General features: G+C 39.1%; 1 protein-coding gene across 1 annotated transcript; it reads right to left on the bottom strand.

The window, feature by feature from the left end:
- Nucleotides 1–7,191: 7,191 nt before the first annotated feature.
- LOC131906298 (vomeronasal type-1 receptor 90-like) lies at nucleotides 7,192–10,306 on the bottom strand. The gene is made up of 2 exons (XM_059257047.1): nucleotides 10,288–10,306; nucleotides 7,192–8,102 (listed from the first exon to the last, which is right to left on the bottom strand). The coding sequence occupies exons 1-2, from the start codon at nucleotides 10,304–10,306 to the stop codon at nucleotides 7,192–7,194; spliced, it is 930 nt and encodes a 309-aa protein (XP_059113030.1).
- Between the last annotated feature and the right edge of the window lie 2,336 nt (nucleotides 10,307–12,642).

The following is a 12,642-nucleotide window of genomic DNA, read 5'->3' as shown; positions in this document are numbered from 1 at the left end:
TTCTTGGGGTCCTGTTTTCAAAGTAGCCTTCCTGGTGATGTGAGTAGCAGTCCAGTCATCCTTGTTCCACATCTAGTATCCTCCTATGAGTGAGTACATACCATGTTTGTCTTTCTGAGTCTGGGTTACCTCACTCAGGATGATTTTTTCTAGATCCATCCATTTGTCTGCAAACCTCATGATGTCATTGTTTTTCTCTGCTGAGTAGTATTCCATTGTGTATATGTACCACATTTTGTTTATCCATTCTTCAGTTGAAGGGTATCTAGGTTGTTTCCATGTTCTGGCTATTAGTGTTTCTCTTTTTTGGTATTTGTTGGTGTGGGGTTATCTATTGCGTGTATTTTCATGGTTGTATCTAACTTCCCTTAGGTTGGATTTTTCCTTCTAGTGCTTTCTGTAGGGCTGGATTTGTGGATAGGTATTGTTTAAATCTGGTTTTATCATGGAATATTTTGTTTATTCCATCTATGGTGATTGAGAGTTTTGCTAGATATAATACTCTGGGTTGGCATCCATGGTCTCTTAGTGTCTGCATAACATCTGTCCAGGACCTTCTGGCTTTCAGAGTCTCCATTGAGAAGTCAGGTGTTATTCTGATGGGTCTGCCTTTATATGTTACTTGGCCTTTTTCCTTTGCAGCTCTTAATTTTTTTCTTCATTCTGTATGTTTAATGGTTTGATTATTATGTGGCAAGGGGTCTTTTTTGGGGGGATCCAGTCTATTCAGTGTTCTGTAAGCTTCTTGTACCTTCATAGGCATTTCTTTCTTTTAGTTGGGAAAGTTTTCTTCTTTGATTTTGTTGAATATATTTTCTGTGCCTTTGAGTTGGTATTCTTCTCCTTCTTCTATCCCTATTATTCTTAGATTTGGTCTCTTCATGGTGTCCCAAATATCCTGGATGTTTTGTGTTATGACTTGTTTGGCTTTAGAGTTTTCTTTCAATGATGAATTTATCTCCTCTTTTGTATCTTCAATACCAGAGATTCTCTCTTCCATCTCTTGAATTCTGTTGGTTATGCTTGCATCTGTAGTTCCTGTTCATTTACTCAGATTTTCCATTTCCAGCCTTCCCTCAATTTGTGTCTTCTTTATTGCCTCTATTTCAATTTTCAAATCTTGGACTGTTTCATTCACCTGTTTAATTGCTTTTTCTTGGCTTTCTTTAGGGAATTTATTGATTTCTTTCAAATTTTTGTTTGTCTTTTCTTCAAATTCTTTAGGGGTATTTTTCATTTCCTCTTTAAAAGCCTGTATCATCTTCTTAAGGTCATTTTTAAAGGTCTATTTCTTTTGCTTCTTCTGCTTTGGGATGTTCAGATCACCATCTAGTTTCTGATGGTGCCATATTGGTCTTTATGTTGTTGACTGTATTTTGCACTGATGTCTACCCATCTCTTCCTCCACTCTGTGAAAGTGCTATCTGTGTCTGAGGGAGCCTCTTTTGGTCTGGTTGATACTCTTAGTTTAATGGGAGCTCTTGGCCTAATCTGGGCTCTTGGTCCAATCTGTGATGCTCCCAATGGGTGCAGGGTGTATTCACTGGTGTCACAAGGGGCTGTTTTCTGTTCCCAATAGGTGCAGGTTGGGCTTGTGACTCCTGTTTTTATTGGTGTTGCAGGGGGCTGTTTTCTTGGTGAGGGAGCAAGGGAAGGGGCAGCTGGCCAGTCCCTGGGGCTCCAATGGCTTGGGGGAGGTGTACAGGATGTGCCTCCAGGGCCTAGGGGCTAGGGGCCTGGTCTGCCCAGTTGAGATGATGTCTTACCTGTTCTCAATCAGTGCAGGGTGTGATTATGTCTCAAGTTTTCACTGGTGTCACAGGGGACTGTTTTCTTGGCAAGGAGTCTGGTGAAGGGGCAGTTGGCCAGTCCCTGGAGCTTCAGTGGCTTGGGGGAGGGACACAGGATGTGCTCCAGGAGCCTAGGGGCTAGCAACCTAGTCTGCCTAGTCCAGAGATGGGGCCTTACCTGTTTCCAATAGGTGCAGGTTGGGCTTGTGACTCAACTTAACTTTTCTATCTGAGGAAGTAAAATTGAATTCTCTGGGACCAGCATGGGGGCTAAACTAACATTCCCTGGCCTGCAAAAAAGGGAAAATATACACATACACATTTAGAGTCTCTCCATAATCTTCTCTCTCTCTCTCTCTCTCTCTCTCTCTCTCTCTCTCTCTCTCTCTCTCTCTCTCTCTCTCTGTGTGTGTGTGTGTGTGTGTGTGTGTGTGTGTGTGTGTGTTCTTTATTTCTTTTCTTATCTCAAAAAAGAAACTCAAATGGCAGAGAATCACTCAACGGTTCAACATCAGTACTGATCAGGGAAAGGCAAGTTAAAGCTACTTGAAGACTTCATCTTAAACCAGCCAAATGACCAAGGTCAATAAAATAAATGATAGCAGATGCTGGTGGTCATGTGGAGTAAGGAGAACACTCATCCATTGCTTCTGGGAGTACAAACTTGTACAACTACTATGAAAATCAGTCTGGCAGTTCTTCAGGAAGCTAGGAAACAATCCACCTCAAGATCCAGCTACACCGTTCTTGAGCATGTATCCAAAGAATGTGTCATCCTTCTACAGATAACCTGATCAACCTCATTCATTGCTGCTCTATGCATAATGCCCATAAATTTGTAATAAACTTTATGTCTATCAAGAAATGAATTTTAAAAAGTGTTACATTTACACAGTAGAATATAACTCAGCCATTAAAATAACAAAATCAGGAAATTCACAAGTAAATGGATTAAACCAGAAACAAACCATCCTCAGTGAGGTAGCCAAGATCCATAAAGACAATCATGGTATGTATTCCCTTTTTATGTATATTTTAGCTGTTGAGTTGTTGATAAAATAGCTATAGTCCATATATGCACAGAGGTAAATATAGAGAAAGAGATTTTGAGGGAGTGATGGATTTCCCTAGGAAAATTAAATAGAATAGATAGTTATGGATGAGTTGGGGAGGCTCTAATGGGAAAATCAAATGGGGAGGGGAAAAGGGAGCATGGAAGGGAATGTGGGAGGAACAGCTAAAACTAAGAATATTTGATGGGAGTATGGCAAACTATTACACTAGAAGCTTTGTAAACAGTGTGTGTGTGGGTGTGGGTGTGTGTGTATGTGTGTGTGTAAACAGTGTGTGTGTGTGTGTGTGTTTGTGAGTGGGGGGGGGTTGTGTATGTAGGCAATCTAAATGAAATTGCCAAATAACATGGGGGATAGAGCCTCAACTGGATATCACTCATTACCAAATGAAACTTCCAGAACTGGGAATGGGTTACATCCAATTGAGTTATTGGCTGAAGAGGCCCCATGTGAACCTCCTAATAACCCAGGCTATTGCCAAGGCTTTTTGTTGCTCTCTACCCATGGATGGTAAAGCCCTATTGCTGAAGATAACACTTACACATCTCATTGATCTTGGAGAATTTGAGCTTGTGCCTACATAGAGCCTTTATTCCTACCAACTAGTACTCGTGATATTGAAAGATGTTCTTCACACTACCAAAGGAGGAAGGTAAACACAACCCAGCTGCAAAACCTTCAGCCCACAATGATTATCTGCCTGCAAGACATGCCGGTGCAATAGTGGCATGAATCTTGTGGAAGAAACTCATCAATATTTGATTTGATTTAGTGCCCACTTCATGAGATGGAAGCCATAGCTGATGCTGCTTAGGTGGCCAAGAACCTGAGACTAGATAGTCCCAGACATATTGGGAAATCAAATACTTCTGTTCTGTTAAGGGAACATAACAATACAATGACTCCTGATAACACTCTGCTCTGATCACAGGTCCATCCTGGCTCAGCCACCATTAGAGAAGCTTCCTCCAGCAGTAAATGGAAACAACCACAGAGACAAACAGCCAGAAATATGCAGAGTGAGATACCTTGAAACACAACCCTATACAGAATGTCTCCATCATGTCCCTCCCTTCAGGGCTCAGAAAACTCTGTGGAAGAGGAAAGAATGTAAGAGCCAGAGGGGATGGAAGACATCAAGAAAACAGGGCCTTCTTAACACAACACATTGACACACATATGAACTATAAACTCTGAGACTCAGCAGCATACCTAATACCTAAAAAGATTTGCACCAGATAGTGTCCTAGAGCTGACAGCAGAAGGTGACACACATTCCATCACTAACTCAGAAGCTATCTCCATTTTGGGATGAGGATCAAAATTAAACATATTAGTCATTTTGGAGGACATTTTTGGAAGAATCCTCGAAATTGCCTTCTATGGTTTTTTTTAACTTTTATTTGTTCTTTGTGGCTCTCTTATCATGCATCCATATCCCATTCCTCTCCCTGTCTCTTCTTTTTCACCCTCTGCCCTTGCAACATTCCCTGACCCCATAGAATAAAATAAAATGTAAGAGAAAAAAATCTCACCACACAATATATTCTTTTGTCCATATATTTTTTCTTGCAAGTGTTCACTGCAGAGTCATTGGTCTGGTTCAAGGCCTCTACTTTCTGCTACACTGTCCATACTGGGCCCTCACTGGAACATCTGTTGGATATCCTGTTGTTCTGTGTCATGGAGATCCTGCAAGCTTTAGATCTGCAGAACTGGCCTCTTCCTGTGCTCCAGCAGATCATGATGGAGCAGATGCTAGGTTCATAGGCCTGCCAGTGTTCCTTTATCATCACCACCACTGTGAGCTCTCCAGCACTGCCCTGGCTAGTTTACCCCATGCAACAAGGAGCAAGGGATGGGGCCAGATTTCCTGCTTTCATGCCCTCCGGGCTGGCTCACCCACACCTACACCACCAGAACCAGCTCTACTATCTTTCTCAGGCGAAAAACAGGGCCACGGCTCCAATGGGTAAGTGGTTGGTTCATCTCTTCCACCTGTCATAGGTGGTTGGGGAGAGTCGGGGGAGGGCATCTTTCCCTTACCCACACCATCACATGGCAGACAAGGGGAGCAGGACCAGCTCTCCCATTCTCATGCTCTCTGGGCCGGCTCACCAGTGCCCCCAGCAAACAGGATCAGCTCTGCTCTACTGCCCAGGAGAGGTGTAGGACCAGCTTTCCTGAGTGCTGCAGCAAGTGAGGGGCAGGGACCTTTCTCCCTAGTGTTGCAGCCAGTGAGGGGTGGGGCCAACTCTGTGCAGCCCTGTCCTCTCTGCCTTCCTGGTAACAGGAGCCATGGACATTAACACAGAGCCTGGCTGCAGCAGGACCATGGACACAGGCATGGGTCTTGGAATCAGCCCAGGCCCAGACATCACCATGACCCCAGGTGGCAGGCAAGCTACCCACCTCTCCCTGCTCCTCACCACCTCACCACTTCAGATCTGCTCTCAGCACAGGATAAGAACCGTTCTGTCTCTCTCACTCCCATAGCCCACCATATATTTGATCACCTTAATAGTGCCTCACCACCTGGCTTGTGGGTCTCCTTCTCCGATTCAGTCTTAACAGCACTGGGCCGGGTTGTGTTTTCCCCTCGCTACAGCTATCTTCATCTGATAGTCACTTGCAAGTGAAAAATTGTTTTCTTCCAGGGACTCCCATTCTTAAGGGTAGATCCTGTGCTCAGTGGTAGATGGCAAACGGGAAACAAACTCAATGGAATCTTTGAAGTTTCTTTGTCGGATAATGTTGAATTTTGTTTTGTCTTAATTTTACCTTACAGGTCCTTTGCTTATATAGTATTATATATTCTGGCCTCCACTTTTGTGTTTCTGTGAGATTCCTGTGTGGCTTGTGTGTCTCTACATCTTTATGTGTTCTTGTGCTTTTCTTCAGCTCTTTTTCTTCTCTTGGTTTTGACCTTTTCCAATTAGTTTGTTTTTGTTTTTTCTTTCTATAGCTAAATTTATTATGTTATTAAAACTTATATACATATTTGTTTTCTAAAGAGAAAGAAAAAGGGTGTTGATCGAGATGGGAAGGGACAAGGGAGGAATTTGGATGAATGGGGGATAGGAAACTCTTATCAGGACATATTGTATGAAAAACATGTATTTTAAAATAAAAAATTTGAAGAAGTATAGTTATAATGATGCATATTTGTAATCCCAGAGCTGGAGAGGCAGAAAGATGAGAATCCCTGTGGCTACCACATTGGTCTGTTTGGCAAGACCCAGGTCAAAGTGAGAGATGCTCTCTCAAAATAAAAGGTGAATGGCTTCTGAAGAACAAGAGCTAAGTGTCTCCTGGCCTCCACATGCACATGCACACACATCCTTCATCTGTGCATACTCACATGCACACACATCCTTCATCTGTGCACACACACATGCACACACATCCTTTGTCTGTGCACACTGACATGCACACATATCCTTCATCTGTGCACACTCACATGCACACACATCCTTCATGTATGCACATACATCCTTCATTTTTGCACACACACATGCACATACATCCTTCATCAATGCACACACACATGCACACATATCCTTCATCTGTGCACACACACATGTATACACACACATCCTTCATCTGTGCACACACACATGTGTATACACACATCACAAAAACTACACTGTACATCATGTATGTGCATATAAACCATTTTATTAAGCAATAATATTTCAATAAGTGTAGATAAAATGAAGTACAAATAAATAGGTGCATGAAATTTTCATATAAGACTCACTCAATAAGTGACTGTGATAAAAATAGAAAATTTAAATTCACATTATTTTTATGGATACATAGAAATTATAATTAGGAAACAATTAAAGCTACAATAGGATATTTAAACTATTTTTTATTTACACTAAATTAAACATTAAAAAAGCTTAAAAAGTCACTAACAAAAAGGAGCAACCTTGAGTAACCTCAGCATCTAGGAAACATTTATGACATAATATAAAAAGGAGATAGTAAGGGAATTCCTGTCAAAATATCAACTTATGCTGTAGAATGAACTTAAAGGCCTGTACACTATTTGGCAGCAGAAACATAAAACAATGTATAGAAGTTATACCATAAACTTTGTTTGAATCAAATGAATAATCTTACTTTGCTACTTGAACTATTAAACAGTTTTAGAAAGAATATAATTGCAAATGCAACAGCAAGACTCCATACAACCATCTGTAACTCCTGTTCCACTTCTGACCTCCGTGGGAACCAGGAGTCCACACATACATACACGATGGCAAAACACTCATGCACTTAACTACATACATTTTTTGAAAGAAAGAGAAAAATTGCCCTGTTTAAGAAATTTGGTGCCATATTGACTGTAAGTTTTTCATCATATTGATTATTCTGTTATCAGAACTGATTTGTACCAAAGGAGTAATTGTGGGATAGGCATTCATCACAAATTTCTGAAGAGTCAGGATGACCGGATCATACCTCCATAACAGGACTGAGGTGGATGAGATGATGAAGTCCACCCAGTACATGACCACAAAGACAACCACCAGTAGCAAGATAGTCTGGGTGGCCCTCTTCTCAGGGGATGTTCTTGGGTGGCTGATGCTGTGAAGATGTTTACATTGCCTCTGATGTCTGAACAAGATAATCACCATGTATGCACTTATGGTCAACATGACTCCTACAAGAAAGACATCTCTGGAGACTGTCACTGTTAAAATCAGTGCCCTGATGATGTAGTTCACGGGGAATAGTGAGCAATATTTGGTGACCTGCATCTGGTTGCTCTCACTCATGTTGGTAAAAGCACCAACACAGAAGATCTGGTTGCTACTGAATGACAAGTTGAAAGACCAAATAAATAAGAAAGCATAAATCATATATTTTTTTAGTTTATGTTTAAATTTTGCCAACAATGAGGTACTAGGACTGATAGTGACAGCCTGGAACACACTCAGGAGGCAGGTGATGCAGATGGAGAGGCCTCTCATCACTCTGTTTATGTAAAAAGTTATCTTACATTTGAAGTCATTTTCAAAGTTCAGTGACTCAAATACGTCTGTAAGCCAAATATCCCCTCCGGTGAGGACCGTCACTATGTGGATGAAGGTCAGTTGACAGGAGATCAGGTCTGTGGGCTTATGACTGTGAACTAGGATTATGAAAGTGTAGAAAAAAAGGAGACACATATTGGCTAGGACTCCAAGTACAGATTGGAAATTAAGGATAATCTTTAATAAGGACATAAGTGGAAACTGTATTCATTTTAATATCATAGTAGAAACATATTTTATATGCCTAGAAAAATAATAGAGAGTACATGAAACTTGTGATTCAATTGTCGGTACCTTTATATTATCATTCTTGATTAACTTATTCTTGATTAACCTGTCTCTTTAACATTTGATGTTTCAGAGTGGATATCACAGTCTATATTCTTATATACTTCTCCATGTATCTACCTCTCTATATATCATTCTAGAGATAATAAAAGCAATCACAGTTGCATTCTACACAGAAGGCACATTTTGTGTGCCTGTATCGCACCTAGGTGTCATACCTTAGAAATCCAATTTTATTGATTTACATTGCCTCATTTTATACTTAACATCTAAAATAGTAGTGATGAACACAAAATATTAATCACATTTTCACAATCAAATAAAACTTATTTTGACCTGGAAAATATTCACAAAAGAAATCCAGAAGAGTGAGGTAAGTCAGTCTCACGTTGCATAACTTTAATATGCTCTATTTTGCAACTATTTGTGTTTTGACTCATAATTCTAATGAAATCACAGTGAAAATTCATAATAATCCCACTATTTTAACCAGCAAAATGTTTGTCTTAGTTAATGTTTTCCCTTTTTTATGTCCTTTATTCTATGAAGTCTTACATCACCATAATCCAGAATTAAAGACATAGATACAGTTGGAGACCATTATTGCACTTTCCACACCCTATTAATTGTGTAACCATTAATTATGATTATAAATGATCCGAACTGTCTCTCAGTTTAGCTCCCATCCCATCACCTTTTGGAATACTCCACTTAAGGGTAAAGAACTAATACTAGCTACTAAGACTAACCCTATTTTTCCTTTGCTTTTTGAGGGAGTAAATCATTAATATTACGATTCCTTATGATTATTTTCTCTTTTTGCCTTATAACTTTTTGAGCCATCCATACTGTTATTTTACCTACCTCCTTCTTCTATATTGATGTCCCCCTTTAACTAAGAACCCCCCATTTTCTCATTTTCCCCATCAGATCACTTGTGTCCTGCTACTCAGCTGTACCTTCCTCCCACCTTCTTCTATATTTACTTCCCTCCTCCCTGCTAAGGACCCAACCTTCACCCGTTTCCCTGATGAGATTACTTGTACCCTGCCCTTCTCCTCTCTAATTCTTCGTGTCCCACCCCCATCCTGGCCGTGGTTTCTTTTGCTCTGGTGTCTGTCATTACTGCAGCTACACACTCACATCTGAAGATGTGGAGCTAGGAGCCTCCAAGAAGAGAGAACATGCGACACTAAGACAAACACTATCAACACACTGGGGAAAACTTGAACTTGCAGAAGATGACCTGTTTTTGAATTTCTGTTTTAAAAGAGATTGGCTCCCATGCAGTGGAAACCAAGGCCCCAGTGTTATCAGAGGTCATCAGCACCAGTGTTTACAGTTCCACTCCACAGTCTCACCTTTGGTGCCTATGTTAGTTATTTGGGCTGGTTACCAGTGTCATTATTTTGTCAAATTACTATAATTCAGTACTTTAAAATTAGCTTCTTGATAAAGAAGTAGAAAAACTGCTACACTGACTCAGATTCTTGTGAGAAAAAGAGTGCCCAATTGTATTGTCAAGCTCACTGCTATATTCCACATATACAAATTAATGCATGGCTGTATGTATAGAAATAATGCAGAAGTTAGTGAGTAAGACAACCCTATAACATTCCCATGAATATGACACCATAAATCACACATTTTATATTTACATGCTTTTTACTCTTGAAAAGCTTGATCTAGTAAAAGTATAGACTCATCCCAGTTGCCAGAGACAAACATCTGATTCTCCCACCAACATACTTTTACAGTAGCTGCACTGTGATGTTCTGTATTTATAAAAGCTCTGGAATACAAGTTGGAGAGATGGCTCAGTGCTTCAGAGCATGTTTTACTCTTGCAAATGACCTGGACTAGATTCTCAGCAAGGACATGGTGGCTCATGACCATCTGTCACTCTAGTTCTGGGGGAGCCATTGTCGTCTCTGACCCAGACATGCAAGTGGCACACAGACATATATGCTGGCAAAACATTCATATATATACAAAATAAAATAAATAAATCTTAAATTATAAACAATAAACAAACAAACAAACAAACAAATAAATAAATAAATAAATAAATAAATAAATAAATAAATAAATGAAAGCTCCAGGATGACATGCAATTCAAGCCTTGGTCTTAAAACTGAATGAATGGAGCCGGGTGGTGGTGGCGCATGCCTTTAATCCCAGCACTCGGGAGGCAGAGGCAGGTGAATCTTTGTGAGTTTGAGGCCAGCCTGGTCTACGGAGCAAGATCCAGGAAAAGGCGCAAAGCTACACAAAGAAACCCTGTCTCAAAAAAAACCAAAAAAAAAAACAACTGAATGAATGGTAGTCCAATTCCCAATTTAAAACTGCAAATGGACAAACCATATATGCAGAATAATTTTCATTAATTTTTATATCTACAATTTATCAATGTAGCACATATATTATATGTAATATGAAAAGATGATAATATAAAGTAAAAAGTAGTAATCTAAATGTTTTCCTTAGCCCAGAGATACTTTCTACAATCTGTATATTTCATATGCTTTGATTTCCAAAGATTTATGACTTACAGAAAATGATGCATTTCCTATTTCATCATGTGGATCATTCTCTGTAGCTTGCCCTAGCTGAGACTTAACCAGAAAAGACCATAGCTACCATGGTTACAAACTGAGTTATTAACATAGTCATGAACTGAGAAAAGTTATTTGTTTTATTTGAAGAAATAAATTGCAGTTCTGGGGGTTTTCATGCTGGCTTAAGCTTTTAATATTTAGTGTTAAGTAATGAAACCCAAAGTGTACCCATAAACATTCATAATATGGAGAAGCCATCACTATTAAATCGGCCCAGACTTAAAGTCCAAGCAGCCTTCAGGAAGCTGTTTGAAGAGATGTCCAACAATAGAAACCAAGAGCTGCTTCCTGCATAGCTCTACTTTCTTCTGAGAAACATCACTTTACCCCTTCATCATCACAATGTCTGATTTGGAACAGTCTTGTTTTATGAATTTACGGTGAGCTTTGTATTCTTCTTGTGGAGATTTAATAACATAATGAACATAGAAATATATTAGATCAAAAGTATCATTTTCATGTTCATTTTTACCATAGTTAGTGAGTAATGACCAAAAGGCAGTAGGACTGCTCAGAGAGAACATAGAGTGATTGTGTGACTTTCACGTGACAAGTATTGCCTGGTGCAAGGTCCACTGTCACCAACATTAATAAGTCTTCAGGAATCTCAGGAAGGTGAAGACCTTAGCCACTCTAATTAGGTCCATTAAATCTTTATGAAATACATAATGACAGTAGGAATAAATAGTGATTATTTTTAATAAGGTATTAGTTCATCGCTATTACCTGATACACAAATAATTTTAATGTGTAACTTATTCTTTGGAAATTAGTTTAGCACAGGTGAAACTGGAAACCCACAGACACTGACTAGAACATTACATTCTCACAGTTGTGAGCCAGTTTCCCTGAGATGAAGCAGCAGCAGCAGAATGTCACTGCAGAACCTGTGGGGAAGCAGTCACACCACAGCTGGATGACATGTCACACCGTGTAAGTCTGGGAAAGATATGAACGTGTTCACTGTAAGTGTGCATGTGTGTGCGTGTGTGTGTGTGTGTGTGTGTGTGTGTGTGTGTGTGAGAGAGAGAGAGAGAGAGAGAGAGAGAGAGAGAGAGAGAGAGAGAGAGAGAGAATCTAAACCTGTAGTTCAGACTGAGTTCCATCAAACTCACAATGCTCCTACCTTACCCTCCAAAGTGCTGGGATCACAGGTGTGTGCCACCACACCTACTTCCATTTTCCATTTGAGTCTCCTATATACATCAGTAAATGAGTTCCCAACAAAATAAAAATGGACTTATGGCACTCAGCAGCTAAACTTAAATTTACTTGGCATTTTTTATGAATGCATATTTAATGAGCAATTGTATTTTGTAACTATTAGGGATTTTGACTTTAATTAATTGTATACTATTGGAGAATTGAAATTAGTTTCTCATTGCTAATGAAAAGCTTACTCGATATTATCAGTACCAATGTTACAAAGTTCAGTTTATAAACTTGAAATATTAAAACTTATCTCATTTAAATTAAAACACTCAATATCCAACAGAAAATTTTCCAGTTTATATTTTTGTAAGGATAAGTTTACAAGGATTTAATAAATAAGTAAGGTAAGATTTCCATATATTTTTAAATGCCCAGAAAAGATATAATTTATTAAAAATCACTGCATCAGAATAAACAAATATATGTAAAACTTTTAAAACTTATTTATACAATGTTAAGAACATAAGTAGAACTTATGGCCTCTAGTAGGCCATCATTTGAAACTTTTCTCAGAATTTCTAAGTATATGCAAACTTAACAGAACAGTAAATTACTGATAGACAATAAATTATTTAATATTCGTTGTATATTTCTGGCTTAAGTTTCATATAAATAA

Source organism: Peromyscus eremicus, chromosome 3 (assembly GCF_949786415.1).
Source record: "Peromyscus eremicus chromosome 3, PerEre_H2_v1, whole genome shotgun sequence".
NCBI lineage: Eukaryota > Metazoa > Chordata > Mammalia > Rodentia > Cricetidae > Peromyscus > Peromyscus eremicus.
This window is presented reverse-complemented; position numbering and strand designations above follow the sequence as displayed.